Source organism: Trichomycterus rosablanca, chromosome 9, assembly GCF_030014385.1.
Source record: "Trichomycterus rosablanca isolate fTriRos1 chromosome 9, fTriRos1.hap1, whole genome shotgun sequence".
NCBI lineage: Eukaryota > Metazoa > Chordata > Actinopteri > Siluriformes > Trichomycteridae > Trichomycterus > Trichomycterus rosablanca.
This window is the reverse complement of record NC_085996.1, coordinates 36,995,705-37,019,703: the sequence shown is the minus strand read 5'-3', so window position 1 is coordinate 37,019,703 and position 23,999 is coordinate 36,995,705. Positions and strand designations below refer to the sequence as shown.

At 43.0% G+C, this 23,999-nt stretch overlaps 1 protein-coding gene across 1 annotated transcript in view; it reads right to left on the bottom strand.

Annotated features, from left to right (window-relative positions):
• kif26aa (kinesin family member 26Aa) overlaps window positions 1–23,999 on the bottom strand; it is a 129,227-nt gene that overhangs the window by 5,098 nt on the left and 100,130 nt on the right. Inside the window, exons 7-16 of the mRNA XM_063002537.1 lie at window positions 22,114–22,323; window positions 18,178–18,271; window positions 15,558–15,820; window positions 14,430–14,613; window positions 12,962–13,124; window positions 11,597–11,759; window positions 7,402–10,357; window positions 6,504–6,697; window positions 4,830–4,850; window positions 3,968–4,118 (exon numbers count right to left, since the gene is read on the bottom strand). Of these exons, the coding sequence (XP_062858607.1) occupies window positions 3,968–4,118; window positions 4,830–4,850; window positions 6,504–6,697; window positions 7,402–10,357; window positions 11,597–11,759; window positions 12,962–13,124; window positions 14,430–14,613; window positions 15,558–15,820; window positions 18,178–18,271; window positions 22,114–22,323 (4,399 nt within the window). The remainder of the gene's footprint in view (window positions 1–3,967; window positions 4,119–4,829; window positions 4,851–6,503; window positions 6,698–7,401; window positions 10,358–11,596; window positions 11,760–12,961; window positions 13,125–14,429; window positions 14,614–15,557; window positions 15,821–18,177; window positions 18,272–22,113; window positions 22,324–23,999) is intronic.

Here is a 23,999-nt window from a genome sequence, read left to right as displayed (position 1 = left end):
AAATAGCTTGAAAACGATTTCTACTTTCTTACTGCCTCAGCATTTTCTTGCTAATAGCAGAACAAAGATCCAAATAAAAGCTATAAAGAGGATCATTAGCCTACACAGCATTATGGGGCAGGATGGAAATGCTTAAAGGTAATTCTTCTGCTCTGTTGTGTTCTATTCTCTTAACCCATTTGATTGCATTCAATATTCAATCTACAATTATTAAAAAAAAAAAAACAGACTAAAAGTTACAAGGTACAATGAGATATATTCCATACTTGAGTGTGTGTGCCCTTCGTGACTTTAACAGCCTCTACTCATTTGGAAAGGTTGGAAAACAGGATTTTATAATAAATAAATAATAATACATTCAATGTATATTGGGACAGTGGTAGCCTAGTGGGTAGAGCTTTGAGCTATCAACCGGAAGATTGGCGGTTCAAATCCAGGCTCTGCTATGCAGCCACTGTTGGGTCCTTAAGCATGGCCCTTAACCCTGGCTGCTCCAGGGGCGCCGTACGATGGCTGACCCTGCGCTCTGACCCCAGCTCCCAAAACAAGCTGGGATATGCGAAGAAAGAATTTCATTGTACTGTACATCTGTATATGTATACAGTGTATCACAAAAGTGAGTACACCCCTCACATTTCTGCAAATATTTTATTATATCTTTTCATGGGACAACACTATAGAAATAAAACTTGGATATAACTTAGAGTAGTCAGTGTACAACTTGTATAGCAGTGTAGATTTACTGTCTTCTGAAAATAACTCAACACACAGCCATTAATGTCTAAATGGCTGGCAACATAAGTGAGTACACCCCACAGTGAACATGTCCAAATTGTGCCCAAAGTGTCAATATTTTGTGTGACCACCATTATTATCCAGCACTGCCTTAACCCTCCTGGGCATGGAATTCACCAGAGCTGCACAGGTTGCTACTGGGAATCCTCTTCCACTCCTCCATGATGACATCACGGAGCTGGTGGATGTTAGACACCTTGAACTCCTCCACCTTCCACTTGAGGATGCGCCACAGGTGCTCAATTGGGTTTAGTCCATCACCTTTACCTTCAGCTTCCTCAGCAAGGCAGTTGTCATCTTGGAGGTTGTGTTTGGGGTCGTTATCCTGTTGGAAAACTGCCATGAGGCCCAGTTTTCGAAGGGAGGGGATCATGCTCTGTTTCAGAATGTCACAGTACATGTTGGAATTCATGTTTTCCTCAATGAACTGCAGCTCCCCAGTGCCAGCAACACTAATGCAGCCCAAGACCATGATGCTACCACCACCATGCTTGACTGTAGGCAAGATACAGTTGTCTTGGTACTTCTCACCAGGGCGCCGCCACACATGCTGGACACCATCTGAGCCAAACAAGTTTATCTTGGTCTCGTCAGACCACAGGGCATTCCAGTAATCCATGTTCTTGGACTGCTTGTCTTCAGCAAACTGTTTGCGGGCTTTCTTGTGCGTCAGCTTCCTTCTGGGATGACGACCATGCAGACCGAGTTGATGCAGTGTGCGGCGTATGGTCTGAGCACTGACAGGCTGACCTCCCACGTCTTCAACCTCTGCAGCAATGCTGGCAGCACTCATGTGTCTATTTTTTAAAGCCAACCTCTGGATATGACGCCGAACACGTGGACTCAACTTCTTTGGTCGACCCTGGCAAAGCCTGTTCCGAGTGGAACCTGTCCTGGAAAACCGCTGTATGACCTTGGCCACCATGCTGTAGCTCAGTTTCAGGGTGTTAGCAATCTTCTTATAGCCCAGGCCATCTTTGTGGAGAGCAACAATTCTATTTCTCACATCCTCAGAGACTTCTTTGCCATGAGGTGCCATGTTGAATATCCAGTGGCCAGTATGAGAGAATTGTACCCAAAACACCAAATTTAACAGCCCTGCTCCCCATTTACACCTGGGACCTTGACACATGACACCAGGGAGGGACAACGACACATTTGGGCACAATCTGGATATGTTCACTGTGGGGTGTACTCACTTATGTTGCCAGCTATTTAGACATTAATGGCTGTGTGTTGAGTTATTTTCAGAAGACAGTAAATCTACACTGCTATACAAGCTGTACACTGACTACTCTAAGTTATATCCAAGTTTCATGTCTATAGTGTTGTCCCATGAAAAGATATAATGAAATATTTGCAGAAATGTGAGGGGTGTACTCACTTTTGTGATACACTGTATATGACAAATAAAGTATATCTTCTTCTTCTATAGCGACTTTCAAAAACCCAAGGACGCTTTACAATGATAGCGTAACACAACAAAGAATCACAAACATCTAGGGCAGGGAGAACAGGTAAGATTTTAATTAAGATTTGAATGAGGACAAAGAGGGACAGTCATGCACAGATGGAGGTAGAAAGTTCCAGAGATGAGGGGCAGCAAAACTGAAAGAGGATCTGAGAGACGGAGATGGGCAGTACGGGATAATGAGATATGTGATATATAGAAGGGCGAGGCCATGAAGAGCTTTGTACGTCGTAAGGATTATTTTATATTTAATGCGAGAGGCAACTGGTAGCCAGTGTAGTTGAGAATGGGAGTGATATGAGCAGAACGATTTGAATGAGTGAGGACCCTGGCAGCAGAATTTTGAATGTATTGTAGGTGATTGAGTAAGGTAGCTAAAAGACCAAAGAGAGGAGAATTACAGTAGTCAAGGCAAGAAAAGACAAGAGCATGGACCAGTGTTTTGGCGTCAGTTTGACCAAGGAATGGACGTAAACGAGCAATATTGCAAAGATGATAAAAGGCGTTTTTAGTGAGTGATCTGATGTGTGGTTGAAAGAGCTTAGAATCAAATAATACACCTAAGGCACGTCATCAATATTGAAACTAAAGTTAGAGGAAGTTGAAGTCCGGGTTTTAGGGCCAACTAATAGGACCTCAGTCTTTCCAGCATTTGACTGGAGTTAATGTTCCGTAAATCAGTTCTTAAGGTCTTTGATACAAGCACTAAATGCTTCGTTTTGTTCTGAAGAAGTGTCAATGCTAATGTAAATCTGAATATTGTCTGTATAACAATGAAAATAAAATTCTGTGTTTTTCTATATAAAAAAAAACTGTGTATATTTATTTATTTGTGAGTTCTGGTATGATGATTTATGGGTATGATGAAGTATGATGATACTTTTATATATCCCAAAAGTGTTTATTTGGGCTGAGGTCAGATCTCTGTCCATGCCACTGGAGCTCCTCCACACCACACTCATCAATCCATGTCTTTATAGACCTTACATTGTACACAGGGGTCACAAAGTCAAGCTGAACAAAACATGCTGACAGACAGAAATTGACTGTATTTATTTATTTATTTTATTTTATATAGTGGCGGCACGGTGGCTTAGTGGGTAGCACTGTCGCCTCACAGCAAGAAGGTCCTGGGTGCGATCCCCAGGCGGGGAGGTCCGGGTCCTTTCTGTGCTGAGTTTGCATGTTCTCCCTGTGCGTGGGTTTTCTCCGAGAGCTCCGGTTTCCTCCCACAGTCCAAAAACATGCAGTCAGGTTAATTGGAGACACTGGATTGCCCTATAAGTAAATGGGTGTGTGTACGTGTGTCTGCCCTGCGATGGACTGGCGTCCCATCCAGGGTGTTACACCCATTGCAAAGCTGGGATAGGCTCCAGCAACCCCCCCCCCCCCACGACCCTAATTAAGAGGTTAAGAAAATTAATGAATGAATCGTATATAGTTGTTAGGAACAGGTGCAGCTAAAACACCATATCTGTGATCGAATGGCATCATTCAATCATATTAATAATGCTAGATTACTTAAAATTTTGCCCAAAACCACAAAACAATAAAAGGACCCGAATGCAAAAAGCCTAAAATAATTCATGTGGTAACGGCTGAGATTAAAGCTAGCTCGAAATGAATTTATTATTAAACCTCCATGTTTTATTCCCTTACAAAATATCACAGCACACTAAGTACTAAAGAAAAAATACTTACACTCTTCCATCCACTTGTCGGGGTCCAGCATTAGACGAGCCTTGGCATCCTCCAGTTCCCCCTTCAGTCTCTCATGTTTGGCCCTCAGCTCTTTTATCTGCTGCTGTCGCCTTTCCATCATCCTGAGGCGAGCGCTGAAGTACTGCAAGCCCTATCAGAGAAGGAACAGCGTATCAGAACACTGCAGTTAAATGATGACTGAACTGTGTCAAGTCCACTCAAGTTTTTGACTATTTATGCTAAAAAAAACCCCAATAAAACCACATCTGCTAGAGCTAAATCTCACAAAGGGATTAAAGAAAAAGGCTGGTGGAACAGACTATTAAGTGTACAATAAAAACATTTAAGTAAAGTCCCCATGGAGGCTGAACTTGCAAAGCAGCAATTGTGACAGGTAGAAATAACAGGATGGCTGCCCACGGTATAGTAAGCATGTAAATGAAAGCTCAGACAGTGGTAGCTCAGGTTTGTTTGTTTGTTTATTAGGATTTTAACGTCATGTTTTACACTTTGGTTACATTCATGACAGGAACGGTAGTTACTCATTACACAAGATTCATCAGTCCACACAAAGTTATGTCGAACACAGTCATGGACAATTTAGTATCTCCAATTCACCTCACTTGCATGTCTTTGGACTGTGGAGTAAACCCACGCAGACACGGGGAGAACATGCAAAGAAATGACCCGGACCACCCTGCCTGGGAATCAAACCCAGGACCTATTTGCTGTGAGGCGACAGTGCTACCCACCGAGCCGCCCTGTACTGTAAGTCATTTTAGATAAAAGCGTCTGCTCAATGCTGTAAATGTAAAAACATATTCAGAAATCAGCCCACATTTATTTACTTTAATTAACGTACCTTTTGAACATCCTGAATTGGCTGAAAGAAGAAAAAAAGAGAGATATTAAATTATGTTCATGTAAATATAACACAGTCACAGAAGGCTCTATCTGTAAACATTCAAACGACAGTTTAAAGTACTACATCTGCCATAAACACGTCCTGCTTCCTTCCATGTACACATCAAACAAACTAAGCTGTTTAAAAATGAATTGAAGCTCATTTATACTTATTTGAAAATAACTCATGTCCGCAGCACCTTCCGACAGAGGAGGGACGGATTCACTGGAGAAGTTAATGACCCGCGGACGTGCGGCGCTAAGCGGGCTGTAAAGAGCCATCAGACAGCCTGCAGATTGAGAGACCATTCCTCATTCATCACCGGACTCCTCCCTCACCATGAGCCGTGCTGGCAACTTAGCCAAGAACTATCAGTCATATACTGAAGGAGATGGGCGTAATTGTTCCTGAGATAACCTCCACGCATGTAAATGGCTGCAGCAGTGCCACCGAGGAGAGCGAGAAATAGTGCACATCGCTGCAGGTGCCCACGGTTTCTAATTAACGTCATGCTCAATTAGGGACGATGAGTGAGGCTTCCAGTGCAGGCTAGCAAACTGTGACTGTGTGCCAGGCATAGAAATGAAGCTCAGATCTCTTCAAATGAGGAACTGTTTCTCTGCATGCTTTGTTAGCCCCCTTTCATGCTGTTCTTCAATGGTCAGGACTCTCCCAGGACCACCACAGAGCAGGTATTATTTGGGTGGTGGATGATTCTCAGCACTCCAGTGACACTGACATGGTGGTGGTGTGTTAGTGTGTGTTGTGCTGCTATTAGTGGATCAGACACAGCAGCTCTGCTGGAGTTTTTAAACACCTCACTGTCACTGCTGGACCGTGGGCAGCGTCCAGTGACCACTGATGAAGGTCTAGAAGATGATCAACTCAAACAGCAGCAATAGATGAGCGATCGTCTCTGACTTTACATCTACAAGGTGGACCAACTAGGTAGGAGTGTCTAATAGAGTGGACAGTGAGTGGACATGGTATTTAAAAAATCCAGCAGCGCTGCTGTGTCTGATCCACTCATACCAGCACAACACACACTAACACACCACCACCATGTCAGTGTCACTGCAGTGCTGAGAATGATCCACCACCTAAATAATACCTGCTCTGTGGTGGTCCTGTGGGGGTCCTGACCATTGAAGAACAGGGTGAAAGCAGGTTAAAAAGGTATGTAGGGAAACAGATGGACTACAGTCAGTAATTGTAGAACTACAAAGTGCTTCTATATGGTAAGTGGAGCTGATAAAATGGACAGTGAGTGTAGAAACAAGGAGGTGGTTTTAATGTTATGGCTAATCAGTATATATATATATATACAGTATATACCCAAGTGTCAAGTAGTTTACTGGTGTACAGTATTTATTAGCAAAGGGGAAATTACTTATTCCCTTTCACATAGGGCCAGGTAGGGCTGAAGAGTATTTTCCTTCAATAAATGAAATCATCATTCAAAAAAGCATTTTATGTTTACTTTACTAATTTTTAATTTGATTATTTTGATGATCTGAAACATCTGTGTGACTAATAAAAAAGTAAAAAAGAAATTAGGAAGGAGGCAAATACTTTTTACAGCACCGACTCATTTCTCACTGCTGTAACACTGCTTGTATTCTGCGCTCTTACCTCAGTAACCGTCCCCTCCTTGCACTTCTGCAGCCGATCAACGTCATCTATCTCATAGACCTTTATCTCGAAAGCCTTCTTCAGCGTGCCCCCCAGCGGAGCGAGGTCCACCCACTGGCCTGCAGCGCCGACTTTCCTGCCGGGCGAGGAAGCGTCAGGCAGGGGAGCAGGGATCAGTCTCCGCCGCTGCAGGCCTGGAGAGGTCAGACAGGGTAATGCTCTTCATCTGGGCCGAGGACGCACACCGGGAATATCCGAGGGTTTACGGGCATGCTTTTAAATATGTATGAGGCCTGAATGCAGTTAAAGCAATTAAAAGTAGGAGCATCATCAAAATAGTCATCGGGTCCAGGAGGGGTTGATTAGATATGCGTTAAGGAAGGGCGAATATGAATTTCAAAGTGGCGCACAAATCAGAACGACATGAATGCCTCTTCGTGTAGGGAATACAAACATTTCTGTGATGTATACAAGGAATATAAAGAGCAGGAAAGTCCATCATTTATCAGTTAATCATGTAAATGTGATTCCCCAGTTACAGTTCAAGCATGCGTACATTAGTATAGTGTGAGTGTATGTGTTAAACATGATATCAGGCATGTGTGCATCTTATTTTTCTATTTCTATATATTTCTATTCAGAAAGGTGTTAGTTCAAAGATCTGTTAGGATATCAGGAGTATAGACATCAGTGTAAGCACACACATTCTTAGGTTAGGCAATCTAGACACACATAAATGCACCGACAGACCCAAAATATCATGCATAAAATAAATAACCCAATAAAAAACATGTACAACAACGGAAGCCTATTCCTGATTTGACTTCCAGACATTAATTCTTTGGAAAGTTCTCAGAAATGTAAATTAACTCCTGGCTAACTTGAAAGCGGAACCTACCATTGCCTCTCTTTTTGGGTGACTTTGAGACCTTGGTTCGGCTGGACGTCGACACTCCACTCTCGCTCATGGAGTCGTGGGCCGAGGACGCGCTACCTGTGGTTTCACTATCCCTGATCATGCTTTCATAGCCACTGCTTCCTCCGCTGTGATAGAACAGAGCCGTGCGGCCCATGGCTGGGGGCAGCTCCCCGCTCAGGACGCTGCTGTTGTCACTTCCGTGGCCGCTGCTGTATCGCTGTGGCCGCCTGGGAGCGGTGATCTTGCTGTAGGGAGATGGCAAAGAGCAAGGCAGCGAAGGCTCAGTCCTAAGAGGAGGCTTACAATCACTGGAACTTGTTGTCTGGTCATTAGACCCCTTGATGTGTTTCTTGGGGCTGCTTGATGCTAGCTCGCTGACCCTGCTGTTAGCTGCACGGACGGCTTGTTTGGTGCCCATCAGGGTGCCTTTGCCTGGTTTGGCACTTATTAGAGAGCGAGTTGAGGTCTTTCCACTCGGAGGTAGGTTGGCATTCTTTACAGAAGAAGTAGACAATGACTTTGTAGAGCTCAAAGGTTTGGAACTACACAAGGACATGGATTTAGCTTTGGTTCCATTGCCACCGATGGTTCTAATACTTATACTGGCTTTGATCTGGCCCAGTTTGCTGACTCCAGGGGTAGTACTTGATGGAGGAGATAAGGGTGTGGAGGTAGAGCTGGTAATTCCAAGTCTTGGAACTGTTCTGGTGGACTTGCTATGACTCCCTAAGTTAGCCCCACTGCTCTCTCTTGAACTTCCATGTCTTGACCCTATTGATGTCAAACTGTCACATCTTTCAAGGGAAAGAAGACTGCTGAAGTATCTTCCACTGTCACCTTTTGGACCACGTGCCTGCTGACTAGACCCTGATTTTAAGCTGGATGTTTTAAAATGAAAAAACTCCCCTCTGCCTTGAACATCAAAGTCCTCCTCAGACACCGATGCCTTGGATGACGACAATCTGGTCTGATCGTTGCCCAATGACCTCAAGGCACTAGACGACAAGACCCGAGTCTTATGGTCCAGGCTAGATTTCCGGACAGGTGGGGCAGGAGGTGACATACTGCCAGACTTATGGAGTAAGCTGCTTTTCTGCCCATTTGACCTCTTCCCCAAGGATGAGTACCTCAAACTGGTACTTGGTTGCATGGTATCATAACCACTCTTAGAGTCCGAAAAGCTTTGGGGCACCGTGATCATTCCGAGTGTCGTGGCGCCTCGCCTGAGCAGAGGCATTTTGGTCAGACTGTCACCTTTTTTAAGAGTGGATTTCTCACAGCCGTCTACGACCCTCTGAGATGAGAGCATTTTTGGAGATCGTGGTACACTGTTGCTGCTTCCACCTGCTTTCCTGGATGGAATTCCAGTCATACCGCTTTTAGTCATCTTGCAAGCAGTGATGGTTTCTGTATTCCTGGGATCTACCAGACCACCGGTGTGCGCCCACTGTTCCTCTGTCTTGCTTCCTTGCCACTGCATTTCACGACCGAAGCCGCTGCTCAGGTTAACAGACGAGGTAGGTTTGTTTTTTCTAGGTAGAGTAGACTGACTGATGGCAGGAATCTGTGACTGAGAAGAGCTGATGGTATTAGATTTTACCAGCTTTTGACTCTGGGAGGTTGCTCTGCTTGTATCGTAAAGTGGTGGACACTTGGTCATGGCTTTCCTCTCAGATGTTACGGACTGGTAATCTAACTCTGGAAGACAAACTGCACTGGCGCTGAAGATACCTTTTGTGCTTTGCTGGGAGAATGACTTGATGTATGAACTAGGTATTTTCATTATATGATCAGGTGTGCACCCATCCTTTGATGAAAGGCCTCTTTCCAAACCTGCAGCATCAGTATTCGCTTCACCAACGTTAGCTTTTCGGAGGCTGGTGCCTTCTCTTGATCCTGCGTAGCTTTTATGTGCTCTGTCAATTTGAGAAACGTAAGCATCAAACTCATCATTGATGCTGCTAATTATGCTGACTGGACGCGATCCAGAAGATAAAGCCTGAAGCGAGTTGTCACTGTTAAAGCTGATTATGCTTGAAGGCCGCCCGTTGTCTGGAACTAGTCCAGTGGGCAGCTCCTCTACAACTGTGAAAACCAGTTCGTCTTCCCCGTTCAGTTCCACGGGCTGTTGTAGAGTCACAGTAGTCCTTAAAATGTCTCGATCTAGACATCTACTCTGCAAGGATGCTCGAAGGTGGCTCACCTCCATGGGACTTCTACTTAGATGATGGGTTTGGTCAAGAACGTGACCTCCTTGCCTGATGGAAGGGTTACTCATACCCACTGGAGGTGTTCTTGTAGCTAAACCACACATACTGGGCAAGTTTGAGTTTTTGGGAGGTTTTTGTAAAGGGACTTTGTCATGGTAGACCTTCTCCCGGACAACCAGTTCAGAGTCTTGAGCCGAAGCCTTAGGCTCAGACTCAGCCACATCTGAGAGCAATTTGTAAGGTTCCACATGCCCAGGCTTTTGGAAGGAACTCTTGTTGGATACAGAACCCCAGTCTGTGTCCTGTAAAGTCATCTGTGACACTTTCACCTCGCTCGTAAAAGCGACTGTGCTCTCGCTTCCATCAATACACTCGAGTCGTTCCTGTAACTCAGCAAAAGTGTTACATTTTAAATGGTCGCCATCTGATCTGGGAGCCTCTTTTGCACGCTTTTTGTTAAGTGACGGAATGATGGGGACAAAAGCTGGAGGGCCCTCATTGTCACTGAGTTCACGGTCAGAAATATGGGCCCCCCCCGGTCCTACATATATGACGGTATCGCAGGAGTGCTCGCTGCTGGAGGAGTAGTCTGGGTCGCTGGATAAATGTGAAGAGTGGTCTGGATCTAAAGCCACCATTCTGGGGTGGAACGGTCTCAAGTGAGGTGGTCGACGGTTTTGTCCTTCCTCGCATGAGCTCTCCCCTCCTGAAGAACTGGAGGCATACTGAGGACAAGAAGAAGATCAATTATTATTTCTACTGGTACTATTTGTTGATAAGCGTCAATTGTATGACAAATATTATTGCCAACACAGTGCACTGACATGTATGGCATGCTTCCAGATGCCAGACTTGATTTATCAAATATGAATAAATATTTGTTGTCCAATCTGCTACCAGACGCTAGAATAATGGCTCTGGTCCACTAACTGCCTGAATTATATTGTCCTCAAAAAGCATTATGATTGATTAGTACTGGAACATACCACCGAGAAATACTGTCCATAAATTTATGATAACAACTGTTCCTTTAGAAAAAGTACGGAGCCCATTATGACTCATGACAGGTGAAGTGAATAACACTGATTATCTCTTCATCACGGCACCTGTTAGTGGGGGGGATTTATTAGGTAGCAAGTGAACATTTTATCCTCAAAGTTGATGTTAGAAGCAGGAAAAATGGGCGAGCGTGAGGATCTGAGCGAGTTTGACGAGGGCCAAATTGTGATGGCTAGACGACTGGGTCAGAGCATCTCCAAAACTGCAGCTCTTGTGGGGTGGTCCTGGTCTGCAGTGGTCAGAATCTATCAAAAGTGGTCCAAGGAAGGAACAGTGGTAAACCGGCGACAGGGTCATGGGCGACCAAGGCTCACTGATGCACGTGTGGTCTAGCAGATCCAACAGACGAGCTACTGTAGCTTAAACTGCTGAAGAAGTTAATGCTGGTTCTGATAGAAAGGTGTCAGAATACACAAAGCATCACAGTTACAGGGCTGTTTTGACAGCAAAAGGGGGACCAACACAATATTAGGAAGGTGGTCATAATGTTATGCTGCCCATGACCCTGTCGCCGGTTTACCACTGTTTCTTCCTTGGACCACTTTTGATAGATACTGACCACTGCAGACCGGGACACACCCCACAAGAGCTGCAGTTTTGGAGATGCTCTGACCCAGTCGTCTAGCCATCACAATTTGGTCCTCGTCAAACTCACTCAGATCCTCATGCTCGCCCATTTTTCCTGCTTCTAACATCAACTTTGAGGATAAAATGTTCACTTGCTGCCTAATATATCCCCCCCACTAACAGGTGCAGTGATGAAGAAATAATCAGTGTTATTCACCTCACCTGTCAGTGCTCATAATGTTATGCCTAGTCGGTGTAACTTCAAGCACATTGAGTTTGTCCATTACATTTTTATTTGGATTACAAGAACTGTTATGACCAGTTAAATAAAATTATACCTTGGATTTCTTCTTCCTCATGCGGTGAATACGGGAAGCCAGTTGCACAGTGGAGAGGGATTCTGTGTAACTGCTCTGTGAATCGCTGATGTGGGCGATCATTGTGGTCCTGCAGTTGATGTTGCCCAGTGATTCCCTCAGCAGCATGGTGAGCTTACTGTCCCTGAATAATTCATCAACATTCCAGCGTTAGCCAAAAAGGAAACCAGATTCAAAGCCAAAATCTTCAAAATCATAAAAAAGCTGGTGCTTTATTATTGTTATTATTATTATTATTATTATTATTCTCTTAAAAACACAATATTGCAGCGTGTTAAACATTTAGTAGTAAATGTTTATTTATTTATGTATTTATTTATTTATTTATTTATTCGCTTTCTTTTGTACCACAGACTCGATTTTCCACTCAATAAATCATCAGATATTCACTGATCCTGATTTGTGTCAATAGCAGTCAGCGTGGATCGATCGTCTCTTTGTACAGCTGAGCAGTCTACCTCTTCTTAACACACTAATGGTCCTCATTGATCTGAGGATGATTGAAGCTGAACCTGTTTGCTTTCAGGTAAAACTGGTATCATGCTTTCTTAGTTTAGTATCCCCATTCCCTTTCTTTTTTGGTATTTTGCACATGGAATCTTAGTTCATTTAATTAGATACACACAGCATATAGGTTTAGTGTGTAGGTAAGTATAGAATTACTGTCTGTATCTACAGACTGTATCTGCTGTCATGCACAGTCAGCATGAAACCTTCCACCCACCCATCAAAAGAGAAACCAGTCATCAAACAAATCATACGCAGCAGAGTTGCTGTTATAATGAAAAGCTGACAGTGCATGTCTGTCATGAGCACGTGTGTAGTGTACAGCAGATCCTTGAACAATATCAGGTAGCTAATCTTGGACCTGATCTGCCTATAATGCCCCCTATCAATACCTTGTAATGTTTGAGGGACCCCTTGTCCACCCACCACGTTTGCAAGCATTACCTACAAGATTCTACAGTGGGAACTGGGGAACTATGTGTTCATTTACTTACATAATACCATATATATATATATATATATATATATATATATATTGATTTATCACTATGTTTATGTAAGGATACTACATACTACTAGGTCTTATTTTTGATATGAGTCTTTTTTTAAAGACTTTAAATCAAAGTGTAAATCCAATGAGAAAGCAGCATACATTTTACACAAAGGTCCTTAACTGTAGTCGATGGTTTAACAGAATAAACAATCAGGCTCCAGCATGCAGTTAGGGACCTGATCTCAGATCTCAGTACCTGACGTTAATACTTCTGTTTTAACAGTATTAAAAATGATTTTGCTTGGCATGTGTTTCATAAATCATACCTGTAGGGAACATGCTTGGCACCGTTGGTCAGAGCGAGGATGACATTCCCAAGGGCAGTCAGGGAGAGACACTGTCCTCCTCCTCCTCCATCCCTTGTTCGTGTCATGTCAGACTCACAGCTACCCAGGTCCAAAAGATGCAGACGACTCCGACCCTCAGACACTTCAGAAAAACAATGGTGACATTAATTTATATATTCATTAAGCTTTAATAACCTCTATACCTCTATACCCTGAACTATACCGTATGCTGTATTTACGCAATCTGAACACTTTGGTAGTAGAAAAGGTTGCACAGAATGGCGCAGCGACTCAACCTGGCAGTGTCATAAGATGCTACACTACATGGACAAAAGTATTGGGACACCACTTCTAATTTTTGAATATATGTGTTTCTGGCCCAACAGCTGCTAACAGGTGTAATAAATCAATGATACAAAGATAACTGCATGCTGCCATAATAACCATTTCCTTTCCTTTCCAGCATGAATGTACCCCTGTGCACACAGCAGTTCTATAAACAGCTTTGGAACGGACTGAGGCATTCTTGACCAACATCAGTGTCCAGCCATTCAAATGTTTGTTTGTTTATTAGGATTTTAACATCATGTTTTAGACTCTTGGTTACATTCATGGCATGAACACAGTCATGGACAATTTCGTTTCTCCAATTCACCTCACTTGCATGTCTTTGGACTGTGGGAGGAAACCGGAGCACCCGGAGGAAACCCACACGGACACGGGGAGAACATGCAAACTCCACACAGAAAGGACCCGGACCGCCCCACCTGGGAATCGAACCCAGGACCTTCTTGCTGTGAGGCGAAAGTGCTACCCGCTTAGCCACGGTGCCGCCCGCCATTCAAATGCAACTTACAATACTGTGACAGTGTACAGTCTAAGCATTTGAGGGTTAAGGGCCTTGCTCAAGGGCCCAACAGTGGCAAACTTGCAGTGGTGGGGCTTGAACCGGCATCAATCTGATTACTAGTCCAGTACCTTAACCAGCAGGCTACAGCTGCCTGAACAAATGTAAAATCTTGATTATGTTTACAATTCAATACAATCAAGTATGGACGCTTAAACATGTCATTTCTTTGTATTTACAAAATGTCCCAACTTTAATGGAACTGTGGTTTGTACTTTCTGAGGGTTTGAGGGCTGTTTGGTGTTATTGTCTTTTTAACAAAAATGTTTACTCTGGGTAAAGTGTTACTGGTATCATATGTGCAACCCTTTTTACCCCAAGCATGACAACCTGAGTTATTTCTTTTCATCAGGACTTAACTGTGTTTAAACTGTGTTCTGATGTGTATTAATGCTTATACTAATAAAGAATTACACATGTTAAGATACTGGATTTGAGCTATACTGTCTATCATTAATAGATGTAATATACAGGTGTTGAAATCCCTTTCGCTCATGTTTAGTATACAATAAACAAATCACAGCGCATGTAAGGACGTACTTCCTCCCTTGGAACTCTTCTCCATGCGATACTGAGTAACGTGCAGAGTGAAGAGCATGTGTGAGTTGCATTGTTGATCTTTATCGCACTCGGGTCGGCCGATGCTCCTCGCTGCCAAAGCCGAGTCCAGAAAGAAAGCAGCTCGCTCGGCTGAGGACGCCCGCAGCTCGCTTTGGTTCTGAAGCTGCACAAAGAGATAATAATTCAACAGAGTGTAAAATAAAATCTAAGAAAAGTGACATTTAGAGGTCAAAATAAGATCAGAATCTATTTTTTTCAGCTCTTTTGGAAATGTTGTTCATAATACCTGAAACACTGATTATTTAAGCTGCAGTGCTACGTAATGATATACACTGATCAGCCACCTCCTTTTTTCTACACTCACTGTCCATTTTATCAGCTAATAGAGTGGACAGTGAGTGGACACGGTATTTAAAAACTCCATCAGTGCTGCTGTGTCTGATCCACTCATACCAGCACAACACACACTAACACACCACCACCATGTCAGTGTCACTGCAGTGCTGAGAATGATCCACCACCTAAATAATACCTGCTCTGTGGTGGTCCTGACCATTGAAGAACAGGGTGATTTGGTCCACTAATTTCATTTCAGAATTGCATGTCTGAAGTTAGAATGAATCCACATGCAAGCTAAGAGCTAAACTGCTAACTTAACAAGAACGGTTGACAAGTGATGTCAAATTGAAATTTCCAAGTCTGCTGAGTGAACAGCAAGTTCCTGGTGTGATCAGGATTCTGTTTCATCCGGGGAACGCTGAGCAGAGGGGAGGAATACAAAGACGGGATTTCAGCCAATTGCAATGCATCACACACACATTTCCAAGAAGAGGCAATTAGGAGAAGTAAATCCACCTCCAAACATGTTTCAGAGGGTTCAGAAACACTGGAATATCCACACGGACGTGGGCAGAATAAAGCTTAAACAAGTGTTTTCTTTTTTATTCTGTCTAACAATAAAACCTTTAGATAATTTTATATCCTTTAAAAAAGTAGGATCTTTTAGTAAGTAAAGTTCAAAGGGAGAGATGGAGGAACAACTCTGCACTATTTTTATATCCACTAATATATATAAAGGAAGGGATAAAAATCTGAAAAATCATGTACCTGGGAACCAGAGACTGGGTCTTCTCTCAGGTACACGCCCACACCCTGAACATCCTGGGAAACGCCCCCTGAGAAGTCAGCCAGAAGGTCTGTCAACACCTCGTCCCTTCCGCTGATCTCTACAGCTGATACACGGACCGAGAACCTGGTGCAAGTCTTCTCCTTCCTCTCCTCGATGAACTTGTAAAGCCAGGAGATGGCACAGGGCACTACGCCCAAGTTTTGGGTGGAGCTGTCACTGCCGATCATGGTGTAGGTTTTACCTGTAGAGAGATGTCAGGCAGGTGAGACAGATGATGTATTACATCTTTACATTGTCTAGTACTGATGTGAATCATGCTTAAGTTCCATTAAGAATGTCTGAACAGAAGAAGGTCTGTTGGGTCCGTTTGACTGTTCCTCTGGTTGTCTCTATTTGGCTTGTTACTGGCCGTTCTCTTCCTTTTTTATCTTAGGGTTTGCTGGAGCCTATCCCAGCTTTTCAATGGGCGCAAGGCACACAGTAACACCCTGGATGGGGCGCCAGTCCATCATAGGGCAGGCACACATACACACACACATTCATCTATAGGGCAATTCAGTGTCTCCAATTAACCTGACTGCATGTTTTTGGACTGTAGGAGAAAACCGGAGCTCCCGGAGGAAACCCCCACAGACACGGGGAGAACATGCAAATCCCCACCTGGGGATAGAACCCAGGACCTTCCTGCTGTGAGGCGACAGTGCTACCCACCGAGCCACTGTGCCGCCCTCCAGGCATAACTGTCTTTTCCAATTAATTGTTTCTGTTAGATTAATTGCTGCTGTTAGATTATATAACCAGCACTGTTCCAGAGAGATCACCCATTTGCAATTATTTGTAAATATTTGTAAATATTTTTCAGAGCTTTTCAGAGTTTTTCTGACTTTTTATTTTTATTGTTATACATTGTACTTCTTATTGTCTATCTTTTGTACAGAGTGCTTTACTGTCCCTTCGCTGCTGCAACAATGTGAATTTCCCCACTGTGGGACTAATAAAGGATTATCTTATCTTATCTTCCACTCATACTGTGTCCACAATAATAGTGCTTCAGTTTGGTTGTCTGGGCTTCAACTGAGAGGTTTGATTTGGGTTTAGCTTTCACATCCTTAAAGAACTACAGAAATGACCACAGTCTGGACAGTTCTTGACTGGACTGATCTTTGTTTGGAGAGACAAAGATTTACATCTTAAGATTTTTTCCAGTCCGTTCATTCTTAATCTGCCAGGTGCCAGTTCGTGTTGTATTTCCTGACTGCTGGATCCTTTGCTGTTAATTGTTGATCCAGGAGGGTAAAAGCTGTCCTCGGTCCGCACATCTTCTGCGTTAATGATCAGTATCAAAGTCAGTAGTGATGACTGTTAGAGAAAAGATGCTGTGCCTAATGACACATACTGCATATGATTACAAAGCAAGCCTTGCACAGTAGGGGACTGAACAAAGACAAGCGCCAAAAATAGAGTTTTTTGAGTGTTTTCCAAACAAGAAGCATAAAACTACACATATGATAAGTTTTCCTGATTAATAAAGTCTATAATTAATCACACCCAGCTAAACAGTATGATATCCTGAGGATATCCAGTAACAAGCACTGAGTACAATGATTACTACATATTATAACATTACTAAATACTGTAATTATAGTATGGTTTATATTATATATTATATAGTAATACTACAGCTGTAAATTGATGGCATTTAGCAGATGCTTATATATAAAGCAAGTTCAAATGCTAACTGAATTTTTATTTATTATGATTTTAATGTCATGTTTTAAACACACAGGTTCCATTCATGACAGGACAGGTAGTTTTGGACTGTGGGAGAAAACAAACCCAGAGCTCCCGGAGGAAACCCACGCAGACACGGTGAGAACATGCAAACTCCACACAGAAAGGACCCGGACCGCCCCACCTGGGATTCAAACCCAAATAAAATGCAAATAATTAAGGGTTAAGAGCCTTGCTGAGAGACCCAACAGTGGCGACTTGGTAGTTAGTGGTGGAGCGTCGCCTTTTCCTATCTTACGACCAGCCCCGCTGGTTCGGACCGAAACGTCATTGCAATCGACGTTGCCTGTGGGGGCAACTCCCAACATGTTAATCCATAGGCCATTGCTGCTGGCTCATACTGATCAATAATAATGTAGCAGTTTATAGACTGACTGGGTTTGCTTTTTATTGGATGGATAAAAGTTAAAATAGTGACCTTCCAATTACCAGTGCAGCACTTTAACCATATTATCTAGTAGCACAAAGAGTGGAAGTCAAAAGTCTATGAGTATTAGGTCCAAGGACCAAAGAGGATCAAAGTGTGCTGACTGTCATGGACTTGAGCATTTATGAGGGCACTTGAGGATCACAAGATGCTTTTTGGAATACTGTGCAATACCACCTACACGCCTTTGTGTTATGACATATTTCACATTTAATTTTACCAACTGCTAATAAAAATCCATTGTAAGACAGCTGACTCTTCATTATCTTGTCCATACACATTGATTTATTGTGGTGGAAATAGACTAACTGGAGTATTTTTCAAGGTAAATACAGTGCAAACAGGTTAAGCTAGTGAAAAAAAGAGAAATAAGTGCTGACCGAGGTTGGCATGTCCAAAACAGAAGATGCAGCCGTCTGCCCCATTTACCACAGACTGAATGACCTCGGCCACGGTCCCTGAACAAATCTCCGCCTGCAGGGGGTAAAAATGACTTATTAACACGTGTAGACAACACAGATCATTAAATATACACTATTATAGGATTTAGCCAAGGGACACACGATACAAAACAAAATCATTTGCTCTCTCCTAGCCTCATTTAAGACGTTATTACCCCGGCTACAGGTCAGATACAATGTATTATACAACATGTAGCTGAAAGTGTGAGGAAATGCTTTTAATTTTTAAGGTTAAACGTTTCAGGCATACAGACATGAAATATATAAAATACACTGATCACCTCCTTGTTTCTACACTCACTGTACATTTTATCAGCTCCGCTTACCATATAGAAGCACTTTGTAGTTCTACAATTACTAACTGTAGCCCATCTGTTTTTCTGCATGCGTTTTTAGCCTGGTTTTACCCTGTTCTTCAATGATCAGGACCCCCAGAGGACCACCACAGAGCAGGTATTACTTAGGTGATGGACACAGCAGCGCTGCTGGAGTTTTTAAATACAGTGTCCATTCACTGTCCACTCTATTAGACACTCCTACCTAGTTGGTCCACCTTGTAGATGTAAAGTCAGAGACGATCGCTCATCTATTGCTGCTGTTTGAGTCGGTCATCTTCTAGACCTTCATCAGTGGTCACAGGACGCTGTTGGCTGGATATATTTTTGGTTGGTGGACTATTCTCAGTCCAGCAGTGACAGTGAGGTGTGTAAAAACTCCATCAGCACTGCTGTCTCTTATCCACCCATACCAGCACAACACACACTAACACACCACCACCATGTCAGTGTCACTTCAGTGCTGAGAATGATCCACCACCTAAATAATACCTGCTCTGTGGTGGTCCTGTGGGGGTCCTGACCATTGAAGAACAGCATGAAAGCGGGCTAACAAAGCATGCAGAGAAACAGATGGACTGCAGTCAGTAATTGTAGAACTACAAAGTGCTTCTATATGATAAGTGGAGCTGATAAAATGGAGAGTGAGTGAAGAAACAAGGAGGTGGTTTTAATGTTATGGCTGATCGGTGTACACAGACATGATTGGTTATGTCTGAGGTGAGAATGACCGGCTACGACTCCATGACCAGAATAAAACAGCTGATAATGAAATAAAAATGACACACTTCTAGCTTCTGGAAATGGCTTTTTCTCCAGCATGACTGCGTCCCCGTGCACAAAGTGAAGTCCATAAAGACATTTTGACGAGTTCAGTGGTCTGCACAGAGCCCTGACCTCACCTTCATTAAACACCTTTGGGATGAATCTATTTCTAGCTAGAAATGGATTTCTTCTCCTCCAGCATCAGTTCCTGATGTCACAAATGCTGAGACACTGAAAAATCTTGTGAAAGCCTTTACCAAAAAAAAAAAATCTGTTAAATCTGCAGAGACGGCTGAAAATAACTCTATATTACTGCCAGTGGTTTTATACACCGATCAGGCATAACATTAAGACCACCTTCCTAATATTGTGTCGGTCCCCCTTTTGCTGCCAAAACAGCCCTGACCCATCGAGGCATGGACTCCACTAGACCCCTGAAGGTGTGCTGTGGTATATGGCACCAAGATGTTAGCAGCAGATCCTTTACCTCCTGTGAGTTGTGAGGTGGGGCCTCCATGGATCAGACTTGTTTGTCCAGCACATCCCAGAGATGCTGGATTGGATTGAGATCTGGGGAATTTCCAGACCCCACAAGAGCTGCAGTTTTGGAGATGCTCTGACCCGGTCGTCTAGCCATCACAATCTGGCCCTCGTCAAACTCACTCAGATCTTCACACTCGTCCATTTTTCCTGCTTCGAACATCAACTTTGAGGATAAAATGTTCACTTGCTGCCTAATATATCTCACCCACTAACAGGTGCCGTGATGAAGAGATAATCAGTGTTATTCACTTCACCTGTCAGTACGCAGGGGAAGGCAGAGAGAAGAGCAGATATGTGCTGCATTTTCCTATTACAGGGTTTTAGGAAACATTAAACTGCTTTCGATTCACCCTCATCTAGCGGGAAATAATCCACCTGGATGCCCCAGAGACTTCCACCTTCCAACACCCGCTGTGTCACTGCAGTGCTGAGAATGATCCACCACCTAAATGATACCTGCTCTGAGGTGGTGCTGTGGGGGTCCTGACCATTGAAGAACAGGGTGAAAGGAGGCTAACAATGCATGCAGAGAAACAGATGGACTACAGTCAGTGATTGTAGAACTACAAAGTGCTTCTATATGGTAAGTGGAGCTGATAAAATGGACAGTGAGTGTAGAAACAAGGAGGTGATTTTAAAGTTATGGCTGATCAGTGTATATTGTCCAGGCAATTAAAGGTTAAGGGACTTGCTTAAGGGTCCAACTGTGGCAACCCGGCAGTAATGGGTCTTGAACCAAGTTTGGTACCTTAACCACTAGGCTACAACTACCCTTGTCCTGTCTTTAACACATACAGTGTTCTCCAGAATTTTGCAACTTTTGTAAAATATGGTTTTAAAAAGGTAATGCAAAACATCCTTGTGATAAAAAAAAACAAAAAAACAACAACAATAAAAAGTGCTACATAATTCTTTTTATTTCATCCTAGTCAGGGTTGCAAGGCCAGGAATAGACCGTGTACAGGACGAATCTATCACGAGGGTGCTTTAAATTATAATCACAATTCCTGCCACCACTGCATTTAGTATTTTTTCCAACCTCACATTGCTAACATAAGAGCACTAAGTCTTCTCTCACAATGCTTAATGTGGAAAACGAACTGTACTTCGAACAGTACGAACAGTATCTCTTCAGATCTGCCAGGTTCTGTAATTGGACGGTGAAGATTGGATAAATGATTCACTACAAAGTTAGTTCTGGACTCAAATGCAGGGCTATTCAGAATAATAAAAGACCTATATGAATAATAATAAATAGGAGGGAGAGTGCTAGGTGGAACCATGACTCTGGTTAGCACAGCAGCTACTCGATCCACCAATGTACCAACTTACAATTAACACAGTCCAAAGCTTCTATTTAGGCCCTAAATAAAGCTGTGGTAGGGGATCAAAATCAGAATGAAGTTACAGATCTGATTCTTTGTCTCAGGAATCAGATCATATGAATAGGTTGCCGAATTTTTTGCTGATCCAGTTCTTTGTTTGTCTTCAAATGAAGCAAAAGTAAAATTTGCTAGATACATTAAACAGAAAAGAACTTTCACAAACTCACAACAGGGCACTCTCTTTAAAGAGAGAAAAGCAAGGTAACACATTGGCCGTCTACCTTACTGACCTTACTGACGAGAAGTAACTCAGCAACACACAGGTGTTCAGAATTAAATAGGCCTGAGACCAGATGTGATAAATTAGTGATGTTGAGTGCTACAGCTCCTGGAATCTGTAGTTTTTTCGTAATTATGATGGGACGATTTACACTTCCTGAGGTAAAAAAGAGCAGCTCTTTAGAGGTTCCTATGTCCTTTATTGTAGATTATTATTTCAGGCTCATCTCAAAGGTTTGACAATAAGGTTCAACTGAGGACCCAAGATGGACAAAGGAAAAGTTTAATTTTTTGGTTATCGCATCATTTTTGAACATTTGTGGATACTTGGATCATTGGAATATGTGGATTACTGTCCTACCAGAACATACAGCTATAAAATATTTCAGCTCCTTGGCAGAAGCAAACAGATTTACTCTCATCTGTGTGATATGTTCTAGTGTCCATGATACAAATTCCATGATTTTTTTCACTATGGGTGTAAAAGTTGTGTAGCTGACTGAATAAGCTTAGTTGGACAGAATAACGTCCAGCATTCACAGCCACAAACTAAATTACATTGTTTTGTCATTCTTCTCCAAATGTAAAAGAACTAAAAGTAAACATACTTGTGAGGCATCTTGGGTGAAGACAGCATCGAAGTTGAAGATCTTTGGAGCCGTGCTGGAAGAACGTTTTTGACCTCCAGTGGCGTGGGTGCTAGTGGAAGGTTCACAAAAGGTCAGCTGCTTCTTATGGGCATCGACCTTCAGAAAGGACATGGACTCAGAAGTGTCCTGTGTGCCTTTGGCAGGACAAATGCGCACCATTACTTTAACCTGTGGAACACACAAATATACACAAGATCAGGGCTGGGCAAGGATATTTTTGTTAACACAAGGTATAATGACTTACACCAATCAGGCATAACATTATGACCACCTTCCTAATATTGTGTTGGTCCCTTATTTGCTGCCCCAACTGTGATGCTCTGTGTATTCTGACACCTTTCTATCAGAACCAGCATTAACTTCTTCAGCAATTTAAGCTACAGTAGCTCGTCTGTTGGATCGGACCACACGGGACAGCCTTCGCTCCCCACGTGTATTAGTCTAGCCATCACAATTTGGCCCTTGACAAACTCGCTTACCCATTTTTCCTGCTTCTAACATCAACTTTAAGGATAAAATGTTCCCTTGCTGCCTAATATATCTCACCCAAACTACCCTGGTAAGAGTTATACATGTCCTTTGTAAGTTTAGAAATTCAGGGATGCTTAGTTTCTCATTAATCTGTGATCTGAACACTGTGTCTGACAAATACCGCTGGCATGATTCTTAGGTATTGACATCACAGTCAATACCTAACAGCTCTGCTCTTTGTCAGTGTCCAGACTCTGCTCTTGGTCAAGTCCAGTCCAGTCACAATCAATACCTAACAGCTCTGCTCTTGGTCCAGTCAAACAGGTGATGAGAAAAACAATTAATCCATTAATTTCTTTTGGAGTTTTTGTGGCACCAACCAAAACATTTTTAACCATTAATTGAAAGGTTTGTTAAGGGAACTGGTTCTTGAAATTGGAAGCGGTTCTTCTCTTGTTTTGCTTCAAGTTTGGTTACAAGTTACAATAATCTGGATCTGAACAACCATCACCAAACCTGAGCCTGTAACTACTGCAACTTTTCCTGAGATGTGACCATTTTTCATGTCATGTTAATTCAGGTAACATTGTTTTTATTTTTTAGGTACCAACGATCGATAGGGACAGTGGTAGCCTAGTGGGTAGAGGTTTGGGCTATCAATCGAAAGGTTGAGAGTTTGAATCCGGCTCTGCCATGTTGCCACTGTTGGGCCCTTAGAGCAAGGCCCTTAACCCTCTTAACCCTACAATGGCTGACCCTGCGCTTTGACCCCAGCTTCCAAAACAAGATGGGATATGCGGATAAAGAATTTTATTGCACTGTACACGTGTATATGTATATATGACAAATGAAGGCATTCTATGAATGTTGAAAAGAGAATTGATGTATTAAACAAACACATAAAATGTGTAAGTCTATAGTACAGCAAGCTTAATACTTCATTCAAACTACCAATTGTAATGGTTCTGTGGCGTTTGTGGGACTTACCACTCTTCCCTGACGTCACAGGCCTTACAGAGCAGTACAGAGCTAGGCCTTTAATAAGAGGCCAGCTCGTTAGGGTGAACGACCTGCAGCTGCGGCTCCCTTATTTAAGGGCACGCCACCTGGCTGCAGGTGTCGCACCTTTTGTCTTGTTTGCTCCTTTTGTTTTGGGCACTGCGGTGTCCGTGGGGACTGCTGACGGCTCCCCCACGCTTCTTTTGTAGTTTTAGAGGTACCCCCGGTGGCATTAGGCCATCAGGGTGTGTAGACTGCAAGGTTGAGGTAATTAGCTTTTCTTTTACCTTCTTAGAAGTAGCGTGGTGCGATGTCGTGCAGTCCTCGTACTGTGTTTATTTTACCCGTTAGCATTTAGCATTAGCGGGTGAAGC